This window comes from Lissotriton helveticus, chromosome 5_2 (assembly GCF_964261635.1).
Source record: "Lissotriton helveticus chromosome 5_2, aLisHel1.1, whole genome shotgun sequence".
Lineage (NCBI taxonomy): Eukaryota > Metazoa > Chordata > Amphibia > Caudata > Salamandridae > Lissotriton > Lissotriton helveticus.
In genome coordinates, this window is record NC_136066.1 from 13,026,324 (window position 1) to 13,048,485 (window position 22,162).

The 22,162-nt window shown below is 49.4% G+C and overlaps 1 protein-coding gene across 1 annotated transcript in view; it reads right to left on the bottom strand.

Moving 5' to 3' along the window:
- The window catches only part of LOC144761176 (adenylate kinase isoenzyme 5-like), a 235,196-nt gene that overhangs the window by 208,124 nt on the left and 4,910 nt on the right, over positions 1–22,162 (bottom strand). Inside the window, exons 2-3 of the mRNA XM_078646684.1 lie at positions 9,405–9,566; positions 4,657–4,829 (exon numbers count right to left, since the gene is read on the bottom strand). Of these exons, the coding sequence (XP_078502810.1) occupies positions 4,657–4,829; positions 9,405–9,566 (335 nt within the window). The remainder of the gene's footprint in view (positions 1–4,656; positions 4,830–9,404; positions 9,567–22,162) is intronic.

Consider the following 22,162-nt stretch of genomic DNA (forward strand, 5'->3'; position numbering starts at 1 on the left):
ACCCGCCGAGGCGGGAATTGAACCCTGGCCCCGGGCCAGACCTCTGCATCAGGGTCTGCCGCTCTAACCATTGAGCCACACTTCTCCACTTCCACTTAACTGCACACCACTGGTGTGGTGTGCAGTTAAGAGCGGTGAGGTTTCCTAGATATTTCACAACAGTGGGAGTTTGCCTAGTGGGTGAAATGAGGAGGAATTCCGTTGTAAGGGTGTTTAGTTTGAGGTGGTTGGAGGTTAACCAGTTTAAGGTTTTGTGCGGGGTTCTGTTGAGAGACTGGATATCTTCGGGTGAAGATATTTCCATGCACCGTTGGGTGTCATTGTATACATGTGACATTGGATGTCGGAATCTTTGAGGATAGCAGACAGTGGTTCAATGGAAAGGTTGAAGAGCGCGGTGGAGAGTGAAGACCCGTGGGGGACCGCCAGCGAGAAGGGACCGGGATTGGATAGGGTTTGATTGGTTTTAACTCTCTGGGCCATATTATCAAGATCGGCGATAAGGGTCTTGATAATATGCCCTTGTGTATTCCCATAAGGCCAGGTTCTGGGGTGAAGGACATCAAACCTGGGATTCTATGGGAATTCACATGGGCATATTATCAAGACCCTTATCGCCGCTTTGGCGGCAGTTTCCTGCCGCTAAAGCAGCGATAACATATCGTCGTTCTTGATAATATGGCCCCCAGCGTTCTGTTGTTGAGAAAAGAGGCAAACCATTAAAGGACTGTGCCTGAGAGCCCCATCCTGCGTTCCAAGAGGTTAAGCAGATTGTCATGTTTGGCAGTGTCAAATGCGGATGAGAGATCGAGTAGTATTAGCAGGCAGGCTTCACTCTGATCAAGCAAAGTGAGAGCGTCGTCCACTATATGAGTGATGGCCGTCTCCGCGCTGTGGCCAGTAAGGAAGCCCGATGGGAATTGGTCCATAAGTTGGAATTGCTCAATGTGTTTGCGCAGTTGTTGATGTACACATTTCTCAAGGAGCTTCGCCAGGTTAGGGATGTTTGTGATTAGTCAATAGTTATTCAGGTCTTCAGGGTCCGCCGTGGGTTTCTTGAGAATAGGGAGCACAAGGCCCGCCTTGAGGCAGTCCGGCACCTCACCTTGAAGAAGAGAGGCATTGATGATCTTGGATCAGAGCGAGACTAGTGATCCTATCATTTTATTAAAGAAGTTGGGGGGAGGGGATCATTGAAGTGATTTGAAGGTTTCAGGGCCGAGAGCATGTTGAGGATGGTAGAGTCGTTGAGGGGTGAGAATTGACTCCAGGGGGCATTGTTTTTGGGGGAGAGACAGGGTGGCGTGGGGGGGGTGAGGATAAGGAGGAGTCAGGAGAGGTTGAGATTTCGATTAGAGCAGATTTTAGGTCGGATTCGATCTTACTCGCCTTTTCGAGGAAGAAGTCAGCAACAGCATCACTATTTTGCTGAGAGCAGGAGAAGTGCGGAGATTGGACAGAAGTGTTATGGGATTGTAACTTAATCAACTCAATTAGCCTTTTCGGGCGGTTTTTGGCTTTGTCAAGTTGGGATTTGGAGAAGGTGGCTTTCGCCGTTCTGATGAGTTTATTGTATCAACTCCTTTTTAGTCTTAGAGTTTTTAGTAGACCAGTGGATGAAGCAGATCTCCGGGCACGTTCTGCTAATCTCATGCTGCGTCTGTCAGTGTTTAGGCTGTCGTTGAACCATGGTTTGGAGACTTTGATGGGTTTTCTTTTTAGTTGAAGGGGGTAGTTGCATTCAGGGCAGACAACATGGCGTTGTTATAGTGCACAGTGAGGTTGTGATCGTCGTTCATGTTTGCAGGTGGCGGCAGGGAGATATTGCAGCGAGATATGATTTCATTTATGTTTGCGAAGTATTTGCGATCTTTTCCAATGTTTTTCTTTAGTGGTTGAGATCTTTTGGAGTTCCAACTTTCAAGGGTACGGAAGGTGATATAGTGATGGTCTGACCAGTCACAGGGTAGAATAGATTAGAGGTGAATGGAGTTGGGATTGGAGATGATTAGATCTACGGTCGAGCCTAAGTTGTGCGTGGGACTGTCACTGAATTGGGTCAGGGAGAGGTCGGTTAGGAAGTTTTTGAGGGTGGTATTCGCCTGATCCTGCGTTTCATTCCAATGGAGATTGAAGTCACCAAGGAAGATCTGGGGACAATGTCGACCGGGTTTGGTGTTATGGCTTTGATTTCAATGCCTGGAGGAAAGGCCTGTGGAAACGATGGCCTCCCGACTGAATTTTATAAGGTTTTCTCAAAAGAGCTACTACCATTTTTGCTCGAGCTATTCAATTATGTTAAAGCAGGGGGGGGACGTTCCAGTGGCCTTTAAAGAGTCTTCGATAGTCAGTTTTGTTAAAAAAGCTTGGATCCTAGGGAGGTTGGCTCCTATAGGCCAATCAGCCTTTTAAATTCAGATTATAAATTACTGATGAAAATATGGGCCAACCGATTCACCCCTGCGGCACAATATGCGATCCACACAGACCAATCTGGTGTTATAGCAGGCCGGTCAATGTCATCAAATACTGCCTATTTAACTCAAGCAATTGATTACTTTAATATCCACCAAACCTCCGCAATAATAATGATGGTTGATGCCGAGAAGGCATTCGACCTTGTGAATTGGGATGCATTATTTTATGGCTTTGAAAGATTTGGTTTCCCGAATCAAATAATTTCTATGCTCCAGAATTTATATCAAGAAGCCCAAGCTCAGATCAGGATAAATTCAAAATCCGCAGGGATGATAGATATTAAACGCGGGACTCGGCAAGGGTGCCCCTTGTCACCAGTGTTATTTACTTTCTTTATAGAACCTCTGGCAGTAAACATTCAATACAATTTAGATATAAAAACTCCAATAGATGGGATGCCTAAAATAAAACTATTTGCCAACGACGTTATACTCTATCTTGAACCGGAAAAACAAAATATTGATAGGATTTTGGGGCCGTTTGCTGAGTTCGAGGCAATTGGAGGATATAAGATAAATCATTAAAAAAATTAAATATTGTTGGATACTTGCGATGCCACCACCACTTTTCTTAGCTCGATCGAGTCTGATAATGTTGTGGCTGGGCGGGCCTAGAATGTCAAGGATGGGGCCTGAGTAGTCGGTGAGCCAAGTTTTGGTGAGGATAAGGAGGTCAAGTTCCTGAGCCAGGATGAGATCTGCAAGGTCTGTGGTATGTTTCACCGCTGATCTACAGTTGAGTAACACGCATTTCAGGTGTGTTTTGTGGTCAGTGAGCGAGGGCTGCGTAACGGGGATCTGCACGAGGTTATTAATGTTTAAGGCATTGGTGTTGAGTCTGGGAGCTGTATGCGGGTTAGATGTGAGGTTTGAATAGCCTCTGTATTGCCTTGCTTGGGATTGGTAGATCCCAGGGCATTTAAAGGGGTGGATTGTGGCGTTCCAGAAGGGACTGAGATGTGTGTATGAGGAGCGTTGTAGGCTCGGAGGAGGGAGAGAATATCTGGTTCTGATAAAAGATTTTTGGATCTGCCGGGTCTGGAAGGTGCGTTAGGGTAGGGGGTGGTATTCCAGTTCTGGCCTGGGGGTCTCTGCCCGGGGTCAATCGGTAACATAGTGGTAGTAGATGGTAGATTATGGTGGTTTTGGATCAAATGCCGGATCTCCTGCGAGGTCTTGTTGGAAGAGAGATCAAGGGCCAGTTCCGGGGTGAAGTTAATGAGATTTTGATTGACAGTTTTGAGATTTAGAAGTTCCTGGTTTATTTCCTTGAGCTTAGCAGCAGATCCAACTGTGGATCAAGGCTCTTGTGGAGGGGAGTAGGAGAGTTGTTCACTAGGCTAGAAGGTGAGTTCAAGGAAAGGGGACATTGCAAAGGGGGGACATCCCCTGAGGACGATATCCGCTCTGATGTACAGGAGAGCAAGGTAAGTGGACGCTAGAAGGGAGGTTAGGGGGAACTGAATTCCTGGTGGAGAGCGGGCGAGCCAGCTGTGGAGAAAGAGAATCGTAGCCTCTTAAGTTGGCCAAACATTCACGCCTCGGTGGTGGGGCCGAGGGATTCAGCAGAAATGCAGCCCCACTAGGACCAGAGTGAGTCCCTCCCTGTATCTCCCTCGCCTGCCCCCGAGGACTCTCCTGTGGGGCACAGGGCATCAGGGGGGAGCACATTCCTCCTGACATATCTCTCCCCCGCCTCCTGGGTCCTATGATCCTGCGGGACACAGGGCACCTTATTGGGGAGAGGGTGGCTCATCCTTATATATCTCTCCCCTGCCCCCCAGGTCCCAGGTCTTTCCTGAGGGACACAGAGTGTCTTACGTGGGGGGTGGGGGTGGCAGCACCCCCTAACACATCTCTCTCCTGCCCCCTAGGTCCCAGGACTTTCCTGAGGGGACACAGAGTGTCTTACTTGGGGGGGCAGCACCCCCTAACATGTCTCTTTCCTGCCCCCTAGGTTGCAGGACTCTCCTGTGACATGCAGGCATCTTACAGGGGGCGGTGTGGGAGTGTGGGGGGGGGGGTTCACACTCCTTCTTATATATCTCTCCCTTGCCTCCCAGGTCCCAGGACTCTCCTGTGGGGCACAGGGCATCTTATCGGGGGCAGCACCCCCTAACATATCTCCCCCCTGCCCCCCAGGTCCCGGGACTGTCCTATGGGGAACAGGGCATCTTACCGGGGGGGCCAGCTCTCCATTGGCGATGATCTTGGCGATCAGCTCCCACTTCCGGTCACTCGTTGCGCGGTGGATCAGCTGTTTACGCAGAATCTCCCCCACGGAGATGCAGGTGAATCCAAAGTGAGAGGCCAGCTTGGCACTTTGTGTGCCCTTCCCACTGCCAGGTCCACCTGCAGGGAACATGGGCACATGTACCACACAGCACATATCACATGAAGGCGTCACGGTACATGAGATCAAGGTGCTACATGCCTGCATGGCATCACAGGCACACTCTGAATCCTGTGAACTCAACTGTAACATGGCAAAGCGACATACCACTAGCAGGTCCTACACAACACACCACACCACAGGAGAACACAACAACCTACTGCCAGGTCACATACATACTATAACAACAGGTCATATACTACGCACACAACACATCTCAAGACCAGACAACAACACACAGCTAGGTCACATACAATAATAATGGCACTGCATAAGAGCAGACAACAACCCACAGCCAGATCATATATTGCACACACACAACACATCACAAGACCAGACGACAACCCACAACAGGTCATATACTGCGCACACAACACATCACAAGACCAGACGACAACCTACAGCCGAGTCATTTACAGTAACCATATAACAGCACAACCCACATGACAACCCACAGCCAGGTCACATAAACTAACAATAAGGCAGGTCACATACTGCACCAACAACATATCACAAGACCACACAGCAAACCACAGCCAGGACACATAAAGTAACCATATCACAGCACAAGACCACACCATGCAAAATGTACAACCCCCACACCCCCATCTTAAAGAATCCTTCTCTGGAGGAATCTGTCAACATTGACAAACACATTGAACTGTCTCAAAAAGCCTCTAAAGAGCTCAAACTTGAGAAACTACTACACCTTCACAAGGCAATCTCATCCCTCAAAGAAGATGACAGTATCATCATAAAGCCTGCGGATAAAGGGGGAGCCGCAGTGATCCTCAACGCCATGGACTACGAACAAGAATGCATACGGCAATTGAACAACACTCAAAATTATGACAAATTGGATACTGACCCGATAGAACAGCTTTTGACCCACATCAGGATCTTAGTTAACGAGACTGCTAATGAGGAAGCAGCATTCCTTGTCAACACTAATCCCAAAATTCCACATTTCTACCTCCTCCCAAAGATTCATAAGGGCGTTATCCCACCCCCTGGACGCCAACTGTTTCAGGGATTGGTCGCCTTCTGGAACCCCTGAATCAGTTCAGTGACTTCTTCCTACGACCTCTCGTTCAAGAGACACCCGCCTACCTGAAGGACACACGCGACGTCCTCAACTTAATTGAGGATATAAATGAAAACAACATTGAAGAAATTACCCTCCTACTGACACTCGATGTCGAGGCCCTGTACACGAGCATCCATGAAGATGCCGCCATTGAAGTCGTGGAGAACTTCGCACGGGATGCTGACATCCCTACCAATACTCCTGTGGATTTCATCCTCAACTGCATCACCATCACACTCAAAAGCAACTTCTTCATGTACAGGACAACTACCTACCACCAAGTACAAGGGACCGCTATGGGTAGTACATTTGCGCCTGGTCAGGCGGGGCTGTGCATGGCTCACTTTGAGTCACTTCACATCTTCCCGGACTCCAACCTGTTTCAGGAGAACATCCTGAAGTGGAAGAGGTATATCGACAATATCCTCATTCTTTGGAAGGGCACGGACGAGACCTGCTCAGCGTTCCACAAGTGGATCAACGACTTGGACACCTATCTGCGCTTCACCAGAACAAGGAGATTCCCTTCCTGGGTCTGATGATCTCCTTGGAGAGGGGCCACCTGCATACGAGGACATACAAGACGGAAACAGACTGCAACAGCCTCCTCTCCTTCAAAAGCTACCACCCGAAGGCCCTTAGAGAGAATTTACCCTATGGCCAGTTCCTCAGGATCGGGCGTAATTGCAGCTCCATTTCTGAGTTCGACCAGCAAGCATCCATGCTCGCCAGGAATCTAAGAGAGAGTGATTACCCAGCAGACGTCATACAAAAATCTAGAAAAAGAGCACCAGGGAGCGCCAGTCGAGTGATGTCATGACCTGTATCACGACCTTCACCCCACTGTCCAACCAAGTTAAAAATATCATCCGACACAATTGGAAGATCTTAAGCACCAGCTTCCTTAATTTTGGCAGGCCGGGTTTGATTTCAAGAGGACGACTAACCGATGGGATCATTTGGTCAACACAGGACCACGCCACGAGAAGAAGCCAGCAGAGGCTACCCTGTGGAATCTTCCTCCGGTGACAGGGCGGTATCCCTGTGGCCAGTGTAACACCTGCACCGCCACTAAACATACCAAGACCCACAGATGGGGGACTTTACCTGGGAACAATGCACTCATACAAACTGTGATACTAAAAATTGTGTGTGCATGATCTCATGCCCCTGCAACCGCATGTATGTGGGGAGGACAATCAGACCCATGAAAACCAGGATCAGTGAGCAAAAGAGCACGATTCGGTGTGGCCGGACTGCAACCAAGCTGTGCAATCACTTCATTGAAAAAGGACACTCGTGTGATGACATTCAGTGGACCATCCTTGAGTCCAATCAAGCATTGAACAATGCCTCGCTCCTCAGCCGTGAACAGCGCTGGGTTCACCGCCTCCAGACTAACACACGAGGCCTCAGCGATGACATACCATGGACAGAACTTTGATGACATGTCATACCGTTCTCTCTGAGATGAACTAAATACCTACTGACTCTCTCTTTGTGACTCTCACCTTGACTATCATATTATGCACCTCTCTGCATATCGACACTCTAATATGGTGCCCACGCATGGCCAGCGAGCCCTGTACCGTCCCCTCTCTCCTTACGAACCTCCCAACACTTAGACATGGCGCACGCACATGCGTAGCGCAGTCATCCATGACATGACATACTGGAAGGAGGTACCTCCATTGCTCGTTAGCCCTGACACTACTTTAAGCATGCTTACACCCCGGACATGCAATATGCAGGCAGGCGTAATGGCGGGTGGGTGCTTAAAGCCACTACACCCAGCGGAAACTGTGAGTAATTCCACAAGGCCGTGACCAGGCCACGCTGACAGTGTTGTTGGATGCATGTGTCCCACTTTCTGTCTGCTTCCACATTTCTTTTCTCTACTCCAGCCCGTTAAGGTGCAGGTTACTCACGCATTACCCTATGGAGTAACCCTCTACCTGAAGCTAGGTAAGAGTAGACTTCCTGCGCCCCCATAGTATGTCACGGCGCGTTCCTTGCGCCACGCGTCCGCTGATGTGAGGCACCTACATGCAGTGTGGCTAGTGGGCATCTCGTCCTATGGGCACTATTACATTGCCCTCTCCTTGCAGGGCAGGTTAACGATCGTGGGGTGGCTGGGGTGCACCGCAAATGCCCTTGCCAGCTCTCTGGCATGACCTATAGCTGCTGCATTACGCCCACCGCGACAGCCACCACTGTGGGAGAGAAAATGTTTTTCCTTGTGTGTAGTCTGTCTGTCTGTCTGTTCGTTTTGGTTCTCCAGGCGCTTTTTGCGCTCAATGTGGCGCCATGTGGAGGTTCTTACTGACTCCACTTATGTTTTTTGTCTCTTTTTTACTCTAGGTTGCATCAGGAGCGGTATAGCGATTTAGTTTAAGCCCACCTGGAGTCGTCCACAGGTGCGGCCCGCCCTGGCTTAGCAGGGTTTCTTGACCCCATCACTCACTCTCACTCTCACATCCACGGTTTTCTAGTCCTGATGAAGCGCCCTGGATATTTTTGACCGCTGAGGCTCGAAACATGTCGACCTTCTATTTACTGTGCACATTACGACTGCTGTAGCAACTCATGGCCTTCAGGGTCTTTTATTATGACAAGGGAACCTTTATAATGAAATGTATTTACCCTGGTATCCCTTAGTCAGTTTTAACCTTTCACGCGCCCTCTCACTACTCACATAGGACTCTCTCCCCCCCCACACCCACACTCATCTGACGGCTGTTAAATAAAAGATCTCCGCCAAAGTGACCCTTCGGGGGACCCGTAAGGCATTGCAGCGCCGGCCAGACGAGGAGCAAACACCTGATGATGAAGCGTGACATCCTTCGGGGTGTGTGAGGGCAGCAAGAGACAAGACTGGTGCTTGCCTCTTACTGGTGGGTTCTAGGCCTAAGACCTTTTCTCCCTCCCCCTCCTTTTCCCTTTTCCTCTTTCTTCTGTGTGTGGGGGCCTTTTTTGAGCCCAATTGTGGAACAGCTACCCCTTATTTTGTTTCGTAGCTAGCACAAGGAGCACGGGTACTGTGCCACAAGGCCGCGCTCTTATTAATTGAGACACATCACAAGCACACGCATTGTCTACAAGCAGTGCCACATAACTCCACCAGTACACAACACATCACACCTCATTCACTAGCAGTACCAGAAGAACACAGAGTGAGCTAATCTCCTCCACAAGCAGTACCACGCCACACCACAAACGCACACCACAAACGCACACCACATCCATGAGCAGTGCCACGTGACACCACAAGCACACACATTGCATCTGATCCGCAGACTCCATCCCATGAGCCCATGCAACCATACACTCTGCCCTTTTCAGACAAACCCCCTCCTTTACCCCATCCTGGATCCCTTCACTCCCTCCTCGTGACCCCACCCCCATCCCAAGGGTCCACCCGCCCAGAGGGGGGTCGGTGGTGACTCACCAATGATGAAGATGATTTTGGGGCGCGCTCTGCTGGGGTCGAAGACATCAAACTCCTGGATGAGGCCGGTGCACTCCGTCATGTCGGAGTCGCTCTCGATGGAGAACTGGGCCTGGATGGGCGGCAGCCGCTCGTATCGGCGACAGGGGGCAGGTATTGTGTCTGAGGGGAGGGTAAGACGGGAGTCAGGGCGTGCCTTAGTGGGGGAGTCACGCTGAGGACTTTAAAAACACTGCGCCCTCAAGTACATCATTCACACAAGCAGACTCCTGCTGAATATCACGATACAGAGCCCAGCCGACACAAACCATAATCTTAGCCTCCGTGTCTTTAATAAAATCCAGATTTTCTGCCCACCTGACTGTGAAAAATCTACATTTTCCATCAATATAATGTTGAAATACACCATACCACAAGCAGGATACATGAGCGAGGCATTAGGGGCAGTGAAAAGGGAAAGGACTGAGGATTGGCAGCGGTACGAAGTGGGAGAAATCACAGCATTTTGTTAAATAACCAACATTTGTCTTTCCTTTTTGTAAAACAATAAAATTGGTTATAAAAAAAAATAGCCAACATTCAAAACCGAGACATGGAGAAATTGTGTATGGAAAACACCCATTCTGACAGATACTACACCAAACTTGGATGAAAGCACCTGTCCTCCACTATTTACCAGAGAATACCTTTATGAGTGGGGTGTAACACCCCAAACACCCCCATGAAGCTACGCCCCTGCCACAGAGTCTGCTGCACCAATGGAAGCAAGGTCCCCCTATACAAGGCGACTCCTACACATTGTGCATGGAGTGATGGAAGTTAAGGTCATCTTACAACCTAAACTGGGGAGTGCACCGACTTTTTAGGTTTTCTGGTGTCCGTAACACAGCCTCCTGTCATGTGCAAACCTACAGCCACAGCTGACCCCAACCTCTCTCTGGTACCACCAGATATCACCCTTAGTCTGCACTTCTCGCGCGCGCAACGTCAGGACGTAGTGACACAATTCCTTTTACCCCCGTCCCGCGGCCGCCATCCAATAGCCCTTAAAGGGTGATAGACTGCCGCCTTACGCTGTAACAGACTTACTCAGTGTCAGCAGTAGCATGGTGTTGAGCGTGTAGTGTCACCCGCCCTTGAGACTCGGCCTCACAATCCTCAATGGCGCGGCACTATCATGAGAGGCCTGGCTGCATCGGGCGCTGCGTACAGTGCGGAGGAGGCAGCGCACAGAGCCGATTCTGCAGCTACAGTCACTGACGCTTCGCAGTGAAAGGTACTGTGACCTATTCTCGTATTTATTTCAATATTGTATTATTTATGCATTTTTATCTCGCGCGGACTTTCCCGAAGGCGTCAGAGCGCTTCACATTAGGAACAGTAATGATACATGAGGAGACAATTACAAGTGAACAAATTACAAAAACAAACATTAAATTACATGAGGGGGCAAAAGTGACAATTTTGAGCAAACAAAATACAAGAGGAGCAAACGGTGCGTTACAGGAGGAAAAAGTGACGTGTGCAGGTTACAAGAGAAAACAAAGTACAATTAGAGGTATGATGCTGAAATAACTGGGAGACACTCAGGCACAAGTACAAACATTAAATAGGCAGTGGTGGCACTTGTGCAAGTATCAAAAGCAAACAAAATGTGAGTGGTAACTGTGTTACAAGAGAAAGGCGGCGTGTGCATGCATGCAAGCTTTCCTCATGAATGTATTAAGAGAACAGCGCCCACATCATACTGAAAGGGGCACTGGCTGCAGCCCCAACGCAGATCTGGTGGCTCTCGTTTTCTGTTTTGATTGCTAGATGATTCCAGGCGGAAACGGGCAGCTTGATTATTTTTACCAAATTACCCTGGCCTAGGCATCTCAGTTGCACAGTGGAAATCCTAGGGGCAGAAAAACCACAAATATAAGAGAAAAGTGGAATTCCTTATTTGTGCAGAGCCTGGGTAGTCTTCATAATCAGTGCAATGCAGCCGTAATATTTAGTGTAGGGTGACAGTAATAATAATAATAAAAGCAAAGTAGGAACAGACTGGGCTATATGGTAATTGCCTTGTGGCCATTGAAATCAGTGTGATTTGGGGTCAAGGGGGAGCAAAGAAGGATGTGTGGATTGGAACTGCAGGCATGAGAGTGAAGGGAAATGTAGGGGGGCATGTTGTGGCACTGCCGTACAGAAGGGTGAGGTGGACACGCCAGGAAATGCGGCTTAGGGGGGACAACGTTGATGTGTTCCGTACTGCTGAATACCCTGGGTGTAGGGAGAGCAAGATCTGACACCCCCTAAAGTGAAGGGCGGGGAGATGTGTTCTCGTGCTGACACGGCAACGGCATCTCCCTTGTCAAGGGTGTTAAGGGAGATGTGCTCTGCCCGCATCGTATCATGGGGGCGTGTTCTTATTTGGCATACACCACTATATTTTCCATTTCCGTGTTTGATTTCAGGTGCCTTTTCCGCTACGACTCTGCATCCTGATGGGTGCTGGTATGACAAGTTGGCGGGGCCTGGGATTCTCAAGGAATGAGAACACATCCGTTAAGAAGCCGGCACTGTTGATAGGCCTGGATGCTTTGGTGGATGGTGATGCTGTAACCCTGCAGGGTCGAACTTTGTTGTTGCTATAGTGGCTTGCTGCTGTGGTGGGCCACTAGAGCAACTCTCAATTAATGCAGGCTGATACTAGGTTGGTGACAAGATACTCAGAAATCAGAAATCTCCCTTGACTTGAATTGAACTTAGCTGTTGCACACACTCCAACTTAGATCAGCACCAAGCAGTAGGCACTCGGAGTTTGGCAGAAAGTCTCTGGCTGCAATGGCGTGGGTCTGACTGGTGTGAATCTGTTCTAAGGCCAGGCTATATGTGTACCACCCTGCCCCCACCTCCCCTCAGTAGTTCATGCTGTTCTGAGTTCGTCATTGCATTATTGTACCTCAAGTCAGAGCACATCACGTTTGTGCAGGTCCCCACTGCTTTAATGGGGGACCATGATGTTTGGTCATTTAATGTCAGCTGTAGATGATGGATCCCCGAACAGTGTCATGTATGTGTATGTTTGCATTGTGCTAAGGGGATTACCAGGTAATCGTTCATGCATCTCTCTGATGGATGTCGCATGCAGTGTTTCTGAGTCCCCAGTTCGATTATGCACTCTATGTGTTCTCCTTTGTACTGCCGGTCACCAGTGTATTCAACTGTGTAGCCTTGGACCGTGTCATCTATGTAACTTGCATGATTGATCGAGGTAACTATTAGCAGCGATACTACATGTCTCTCGGGCCTCTTTCAATTGCTCGCCGTACCTATTCCCCAGCACCCCTTCCCCCAACCACCAGGGGCGGCAACCTGTGGGATAGCCCCGGGCGCCACAAGCTCTAGCTACGCCCCTGTCTATTGTATATATATATATAGCTCCTATTAGCCCCGACGAGACATTGAAGCGCTTTGCAGCGAGCCGCACTGTACTCTGGAACCTAAAATTAAAGATTGTTAGTAGATTAGTGTGTTTTTTCCTTGTACGTAAGTTATGTTAGGTTTGTGCTCTTGGGGGCAGATTTATGTTAACTGGCGCATCCCCAGGGATGCGCCAGTTAATGTGCGCCACAGTGCGCCACAGCTCCGCCACCCATGGCACGCCGCATTTATAATGCGGTGCACCATGGGGCAAAAACGGCACAGATGCGTGACACATCTGTGCCGTAAAGGTGGCGCATTGCTGGAGTTGCGTCGCAAGCGCGACGCAGCTCCAGCAAGGCTCGGGGGTGCCCCATCTGACCAATGCTGCGTCAAGACCTACACCTGCTTCAAGCAGGCGCAGGCTTTTGATGCAGCTTTGGCCTGAAAGTGACTGAGTGAAATCTCATAGATTTCACTCAGCCACTTTTGCGAGGCGCACCTGCCCCGGAACGCCCACCCTGCGCCGGAACGCTCACAAGCGGCGCAGGGCTTTACAACGTGACACATCTGCCTAGATGCGTCACGTTGTAAATGGGTCGTAGGGATGCGCCACGTTTACACCGCCTTGCGTGACGCAACAGCGGCGTAAACGTGGCGCAAGGCCTTCATAAATCTGCCCCATAATTTCTTGTGCGTTCAGTAGAGTTTAGAGTAGGGATCGAGTGAGGCCAATTGATTTGAAACGAAAAGTAGTAGGTTTTTTTGTAAGTCATGGTAAGAGGGGGGGTTTCACTCTGCAGAATTCCGCAGGGTTAACCAAAAACTCTGCAAAATTCAGTGGATTCGGCGAGTGTGTAATTCGGCCCCTTGTGCTGTTCGTGCATATTTGTAGTGCCAGGAGCTTGTTCGGCGCTGTATAATCAGTGCGTACATACCTCGTGGTGCGCCAGCGGGCGCTGCTTCTTTCAGTTACTCGAGTAGATTTTCTACTCGAGCTGCAGCTTTCTCAACATGAACGGTAGTGACCTGTCGCGACCCTCCGTGTCGAGATATCTCACCGGGAGGTGGTCTAGAGCTTGATTTTCTCTCGCTCGCTCACCAACTCAATGTTAGGGAGACGCGCACGAGAAAGATATTGGGGCAGATTTATATTAACTGGCGCATCCTCAGGGATGCGCCAGTTAACATGCGCCACGGTGCGCCACTGCTCCGCCACCCATGGTGCGCCGCATCGCACCATGGTGCAAGGCAGTGAGGATGCGTGACGCATCTCTCGGCGCACGGGCGGCGCATTGCAGGAGTCATGTCGCAAGTGCGACATGACTCCTGCAATGCACAGGAGCCATCTATTCTATGCATTGTGCTTCACCCTTACGCCTGCTTCAAGCAGGCGTAAGGAAGTGACGTAGAAAGTGACTGAGTGAAATCTCATAGATATCACTCAGCCACTTTTAGGAGGCGTTCCTGCGCAGGAACGCCCCCCCTGCGCAGGAACGCCTCCTTATTGCGCAGGGCTTTCCAACGTGACGCATCTCCTAGATGCGTCATGTTGTAAATAGGGCGCATTGTTTGCGCCACCGTTGCGTCACATTACGTGACGCAATTGCGGCGCAAGGAGGCGCAAGGCCTTCATAAATCTGCCCCATTGTCTTTGGTAATTTTCATTAGAGAAACATTGACAAAGCCAACAGAAATTGCTTAGGCAAGACCTATTGGCTTTGCCATGGCTTGTTGAATGTGGTCAGTGGAAATATCAAAGCAAAACTGCTCTGTCAGAATGTTTTTGAAATGAGGCCCATGGCTTCTCCGTGTCTATAAAAGAATACAATGAAGTCCTGTGCGGGAGGCGAGGGGTTGGAGGGGGTTAAAGCTCCCCTTGGCCTTGACCCTCTTTCCAGTGTCTTGTAAATCTGAGAAACAGAGGCCCATGAGTCTGAGGTCATCACTCAGACAGGGCAAGGGTCAGACAATTTGTTGTTGTTTTAGTGCCTTACTGTTTGCATGTTGTTTGTGACGTGTACATCGTGAACCGAGTCAGTAATAAGTGCAGATGATTTGCCAAAAAAAGAATCGTTCGTAGCCAGAAGGGAAGAAATCTAGAAAAGGAAGGGGCATATTATCAAGGGGGTTTATCTCCGCTTTTTTGGCTTTAAAAGCCAAGAAAGCGGAGATAAAATTATCTCCCTATTACCAAGCTGTCGCTAACACCAGTTAGCCACAGCTAATAGGAGATAGCGACCATCTTGGGCCCCGCTTTGCATGTCAGTGATATTTATCACTAATGACATGCAAAGTGGGCGTGCCAAGATGTTAGCGACTGGAAACAGTCGCTAACATCGCTATCTCCTATTACCAACTTTTGGAGATATTCGCGCTAAGGGCGAATATCTCCAAAAGCTAACACCTGCCCTGAGCAGTTCTTAGCCATGTTATCCAATGGGAGGTGGATAACATGGCTAAGAGCATTAGCTCGGTAATGCATGAATATCGCTGACTTTTCAGCGATATTCATGCATTGCGGCCGTTTTTTATCGCATTTGCAATAAACCTTGGTAATACCAAGGTTTATCTGCGATAAAAATCGCCGCAGCTCAGCGGTAAATGTTTGTCTCTAACCAAGCAATAGCGATAATTATCGCTATTGCTTGGTAATATGCCCCGAAGTCTTTAAAGAACTTCAGAAGATGTAGGGGTACAGCTTCCAAGTTAGGGGCACAGAGCCAGGGGGCGACAATCCCAGGCTCCAGGGGGCAGATTTATGTTGGGAATGTGCCACGTTTGCATCACGCAACTGCGGCGTAAACGTGGCGCATCCCTACGACCCATTTACAACGTGACGCATCTAGGCAGATGCGTCACGTTGTAAAGCCCTGCGCCGCTTGTGGGCGTTCCGGCGCAGGGTGGGCGTTCCGGGGCAGGTGCGCCTCGCAAAAGTGGCTGAGTGAAATCTATAAGATTTCACTCAGTCACTTTCAGGCCAATGCTGCGTCAAAACCCTGCGCCTGCTTGAAGCAGGCGTAGGTCTTGACGCAGTATTGTGGAGATGGGCACCCCCGAGCCTTGCTGGAGCTGCGTCGCGCTTGCGACGCAACTCCAGCAATGCGCCACCTTTACGGCACAGATGCATCACGCATCTGTGCCGTTTTTGACCCGTGGTGCGTCGCATTGTAAATGCGGTGCACCATGGGTGGCGGAGCAGCGGCGCAAAATAACTGGCGCATCCCTGGGGATATGCAGGGATGCGCCAGTTATCATAAATCTGCCCCCAGGTGTTTAATGGGCTAGGTGTTTGGTCCAGTGAAGGGGCTGGCATGGACTTGAGGGGCAGATACTCCAGTGCGCCCCTCTGAAGGCAGTGACGCTGGACGGAAGTGACGACAGCTGCTGCACCTTCCGAGCCTGCCCCGCCACTGGAACAGAGGAGGGAGGGGCCCTGAGACGAATGACTGCATCAACACAACAGTCACACTGCAGATGTGTAACAGACACACAATCCCCCAAGCATCAGACACAAGGAAAGACTACCCCCAAGAGCGCACCTGCCAGCGGCGGAGTCAAGAAGCCTCACCGCTGGAGGTTTACAACAAACAAAACAAGAAGAAAGAACACATTGACATTGTTGGACAGTTTGGGAGCTTCGTAGTCTTGAGGACAAGGAGTCGGAGCAGTGCGAGGTGTCTGTTTCCCGCTCCAAGTGATCCTATCGACTCCCTAGGGAGCGATCGAGGAACAGCATTTTGAGTTGGCTTTTGAATTTTACAAAAGAGGGAATGGTTCTGATGTGAGGGGCAATAGAGTTCCAGATTTTAGGCGCGCTTCCGGCAAAGGATCGTGCCACATTTTTTTGTTTTTGAGTTTTTGGCAGCAAGAGTAGGAGGGAGTTTGAGCTTCTGGGGTGCCTGGCCTGACCGGCTTTTTTGAGTTTGTCCGCCAAATATTCGGGTTTGCCGGTGTGTAGGGCTCTATGAGTGAGGCAGGTTGTTCTGAAGCTAATCTGCATTTCGATTGGGAGCCACTTAAGTTCTCTGAGTGCAGGAGAAATATGGTCGAATTTCTTGATTCCGATGACCATTCTGGCTGCCTCATTCAGAGTTGTTTTGATGGGAGCCAGATGTGATTTTGCTGTCCTGAGAGGACTGCGTTCCCATAGTCCAGCCTTGATACTACCAGTGCTTGAGTGGCCTTTTTAAGATCACTGGGCGGAATGAAAGGTTTTATTTTGTTCAGTAGTTTTAGGTTACGGAAAGCGCTCTTGCCTGAGTTCTTGATGTGTCTGGTCATGTTCAGTTTCGGGTCTAGCGTGATACCTAGTGATTTGACAGAGTCAGCCAGGGTGAGATTCCCGTTGAGCGCATCGACGGCCTTTAGCCATTCAGCAAGTTGGGGGTTCTCCTCTTTGTTCGGGATGAGGAGTATCTCGGTTTTGTCGGGGTTTAGTTTTAAGGAGATTACATGACAGCCAGGGTTGGACATCTCTCAGTACGTCAGTGAGTCTTTGAATGTCTCCGAAGAAGGTGGTTTCCAAATATATCTGAGTATCGTCAGTATAAAGATGGAAGCAAATGTTGGCTGTTTTCAGTAGTTTGGTGAGAGGCTCCTGTAGATGTTAAAGATTTGCGGGGAGAGCACTGAGCCTTGAGGGACTCCCTTGTTGACTGGGTGGACGTCGGAAGCAAAGTTTTTGATTTTTATTTTTTTAGTGCGATTGTGCAGGAAGGAAGAAGAAAACCATTGGAGGGCCGCCTTGCCAAGACCGGCTCTTTCTTGGAGAGCCCTAATGAGGAGTTTGTGGTCCACTGTATCGAATGCTGCCGATAGGTCTAGGAGAATGAGGAGGCAGCATTGGTCAGAGTCAAGTGATTTGTGGATATCGTCGATGATGTTGAGGATCGCGGTTCCAGTGCTACAGCCTTTTCTGAAGCAAGATTGATGGAAGTCCAGGAGGTTGATGTTGTCCAGGTGTTGGGTTAGTTTTTGGAGGACGCATCTTTCTAGGATTTCGGACAGGAGGGGAAGGTTGGATACAGGTCTAAAGTTATTCAAGTCTGTTATGTCAAGGCCGGATTTTTTCAGCAAGGGTGTCACTTGTCCCACTTTAAGGCAGGCTGGAACGACTCCATTTTTCATGGAACTCTTTATGATCGCACACCAAAGCGGTGCTAGGGAGCGCAACAGCTTTTTGGTCAGTAGGGGAGGAATGGGGTCTAGGACATGAGATGAGGGTTTGGAGGTGGAGATCGGAGTGATTATATCAGATTCCTGAATGGGGCAGAAGCTTAGCCAAGATTTGGAAGAGGGACAAAGAGCGATATTGTACGCCCCGGACGTGCTGCTCTTTGTGGGGTGAGTATTGATAGTGTCCAGTGAGAGTTTGATCTTAGTAATCTTGTCATTAAAGAAGTTGGTGAAGTTGTCGCAGAGTTCTTTGGATGCCAGTATAGAGGAGGTAACGGGCTTGGAGGTTTGTTGCCTGATAATGCTATAGAGCTCTTTGGGTCTATTTTTTGCGCTGTCCAGTGCAGAGCAGAAGAAAGTAGATTTCTTGTTCTTGATGGGATTGTTGTACTTCCTACAAGCTGTTTTAAGTTGTTTGCGGAGGGTGGAGGTAGGGTTATTCCTGCAGCTTCTTTCTTTGGCTCTTAATTCTCTCCTTTCGTACTTGATGCCAGTGTTGAACCATGACCTGGACGGAATGGTTCAGCTTTTTTTAGCTTTAGAGGAGCTAGTTGGTCAAGCATAGCCACTAAATGTGAGTTGTAAAGCACTGTGAGTTCGGTTGTAGAGAGGTGGCCGTTGGCGCAGGGAAGGAGCAAGCTTATCCTTTCTTCAAGGGCTACATTGGGAATCTGGGTGGGGTTTCTGCCCATTTGGGGGGACTTGCATAGGTGGTTGAGAGAGTATTTGTGGGTTGATATGAAATAAGATCATGTGGTGGTCCGGCCAGTCCACAGGGAGTATGTGGTTGATCGTAATTGCGCCTCGTTGAGCGATGATGGCATCCAAGGAAGACCCTTTGTAGTGCGTTTCGTCTTTGCAGTGTTGGGTTAAGTTGTTGTCACAGAGAAGATTGGATAGCGTTTGAATAAGCAGGTTGTTTGTTTAATTCCACTGCAGGTTAAGATCACCAAGAATTAAGTTGTTGGCGTCTCCGAGTGCACAGTGAGCAATCAGGTTGGATAAATTCTCCCTGAATGCAGAGGTGTTGCCTGGTGGGTGATAGATAAGGTGGCAGCGTAGTGATCCATTATCTTTAGACTTTATGTTGGCGGTAAGACATTCAAAGGTGTTGTACTTGCATGAGTCTATTTCCATGATGGCGATGTTGTCCTTATGAATGATAGCTCCCCCTCCCCCTCGTTGGTCTTTTCTGTCTTTGTTATTAATGGAAAAACCTGGGGCACCAGCATATCTGAGCATGGTGAGGAGAGCTCATTGAGCCAGGCCTCCGTGATGAACGCAATGTCAATGTCTTGAGAGAGGATGGCTTCTACTAAGTTCGGTTGCATGCAGAGACGAGGATCTGCAGTTGATGAGCATGCAGTTGGTGGAAAGCTCTTTTTTGCCGGGGTTCTTACCCCTGGGCGCCCTAGGTAGGGTGGTGAGGAAGGGTGGTCTAGGGGGTTTCGTGCAAGGATGGTCTCTTCAGAAACCCGTGATCAATTGGATTTTGGGGAGTCAGTGGGAGGTGCGTCGTTTGAAGAGGCTAGATCAGCCGCTTCTTTATTAGACACTGGGGCTTCGGTCCTAGTGGGTCTTGAAGTCATGGGCTCGATGTCGGCATTTATACGTCTCTGAACCCTAGTGCCGAGGGCTGTGTTTCCTAGGGTTCTCTGTGTGAAAGGACCTCAGCGTCCGTTCTTGAGGGTCTCTGTAACCGTGTCACTGGGGTTGCTACGGGCCTTGTAGGGTGCCTAGGGTGGTTGGGGTTGAATGGAGAGGGCACTCTCGGAGGGGATTGCTGGGGCCTTCAGGCCTTGTCGAGGTTGGTGCAGATTTCATTCAAGCCCCGGGATAACGTTTCTAGCTGGATTTCTAGAGAAGCGAGACGCTGCGCCATGATGTCGTGGGCAGAGGTGAGGGCATCTTGGGGAGGGTCGCCCTGCGTAGAGTAGGTCGTGTTCAGGTTATGTTGCCTATTACTACTTGTGTAGAACATGATGTTTCTTTTTGGGACCCTGGGAGGGGGGTCCGTTGGGTCATGACGTTAATTCGACCTTCTGAGACTGCGCGAGTACTAGCGTGAATAAAGGTCGATGTCGGTAGAGCGGGGTCGTGGTGTTGAGGTGGGTGGATCAAATGAGGAAGTTGAGTTTGACGTTCCTCTGGGAGTAGGAGAGCACGTTTTGTGGAAGCGCTGGAGTGGGAGGTGACTCGGGGGAGAAGGGGGGAGGAGGCGTAGGGCGAGGTAGTGATAGTTTGTTTTTCCTGGTGTGGTCGGTTATCTGTTAGCGGGAGTTGGGTCAGGAAGGGTTGAGACATGTGAAGGAGAGTGGATCAGAGTGTGGGGAAGAGGGAGTCGAAAGCTTCTAGGTTCGCGTTATTTGCCTGAATAAGGACAGTGCCGTTAGTGTAGATGGTCACAGACGTATTCCCACCCCTTGATAAGCGATTAGGGAGCAAGGTTGTTAGTTTGCAGCTATGTGAGGTAGTTGTGGTTTTAGAGATGTAGAGTTGTGATCTGAAAGTGGTGTTCCAGTCCTCCGGTCTTTCAGTGTGAAAGATTAAGTCCATCTTAATCTGTCCTTTGGAAGGGCAGTGAATTGTGTCCGTAAATAGAGTTTCTTTGTGCTGTCTAATCAGTCTCTGCTTGAGATTTCTTCTCGCTTTAAGAGAAAGGTTGGGGGGAAGCTAATAGTGAATGCGTTTGCGCTCTGAGGTTTCAGGTGGGTCGATATGGGTTGGTTTGAGTGAATTGGCGTGCCCAGTGACATTGTGGGATTTCTAAAAGAGGGGGAACCGTGCATCTGATAGGGAGTCTAGGACAGTTACTGCGTTTGGATAGAACAGCTAGGGGTGAGTTAAAAATTGTCACCTAAAGTTGTGCCAGGGAGGATAAGGTTGCAACTGTACGGTCCCTTATTGACCTGCCAGTGAAGATCAGGCGGGTAGGTGTTTGTTTATATTTTACCAGGCAGGGATACTTAGCAGTTGTTTCGAGAAAGTACTTAGGTTAACATGTAAAACTGTAGTCCTTTTAGTATTTTCTTGAGGAGACCTGGTTTTTGTCATTAAAATTCTGGTCGCCCTAGAACACTCACTATGTGAATATGTTTTGCAGCAGAGATGAGTCAGGGTGTAGCTCAATATCTTGATATGGGTGTGTTCAGTGTGATGATGAGGGTGGCCATCTTGGAACGGGCAAAGTGCATTGCGCACTGGAGAATGAGAGGTTGCGTAAAGGCAAGATATTTCAATAATTATGGGCAGAAGGTCGTTTGGTTCCTCTTACTTGATGGCCCTTGCAGCGGTTGGGTTGTATTTAAAGATCCTATCTCTAAATAGACGCAGATCGCTGAGAATCAGGGTTCGGCCATCTTAATGCCAGGCAAAGTCAGATGAAGGAGTGGGGCTCCGTGTGGGACCTGCGCGCTACTTTCAGATTCTTATTCAATTATGGGCAGAAGGCCGCTGGGATCCTCTTGCTTGATGAACCTTGCAACTGTTGGTTGAGTTTAAAAATCCTATCTGTAAATAGCCGTGAATCACCTAGAGTCAAGGATCAGCCATCTTGAGGCCAGGTAGATTCGGCTGGAGTGGGGCTCCATGCAGGAATTGCGCGCTGTTATTCAGATTATTCTTTAATTATGGGCAGAAGGTCGTTAGATTCCTTTTACATGATGGCCCTTGCAGCGTTAGTTGTATTTCAAGATCCTAAATTTAAATCAAAGTGGATCGTCAAGAGTCAGGGATCGGTCTTCTTGTGGCCAGGCAGGTTCAGATGAAGGAGCGGGGCTCTGTGAAGGACTTGCTCGCTATTTCACCGCAGTCCCGGGTCTCCACTGGTCCGTTAATGGGAGTAAGAGACCTCGGTCGGCATCGCTGGGGGCCTCGGAGCTCGGCGAGCCCTAGCAATTGGTGTTGGAGGGGACCGTGGATAGAGCAGGGGACCGTGGGTAGAGCATTGGTGGCCATTTTAAGGACAGTCGTCGTTCCTGGGGACGCTGCTCCATGGAGATCTGGTGCGGAATTCACTGTGGTTCTGGCCCTGAGGTCCTTGCTCAGGAGTGGACTCTCGTCAGGTCAGGGGTTCTTGTGAGGGTCCTTGTGAGAATTATGATGTGGTACTCTCAGAAGTTCCAGTTCTTAAGTACATGAATTAATATGATTACTATAAGGAGGTAGAGAGG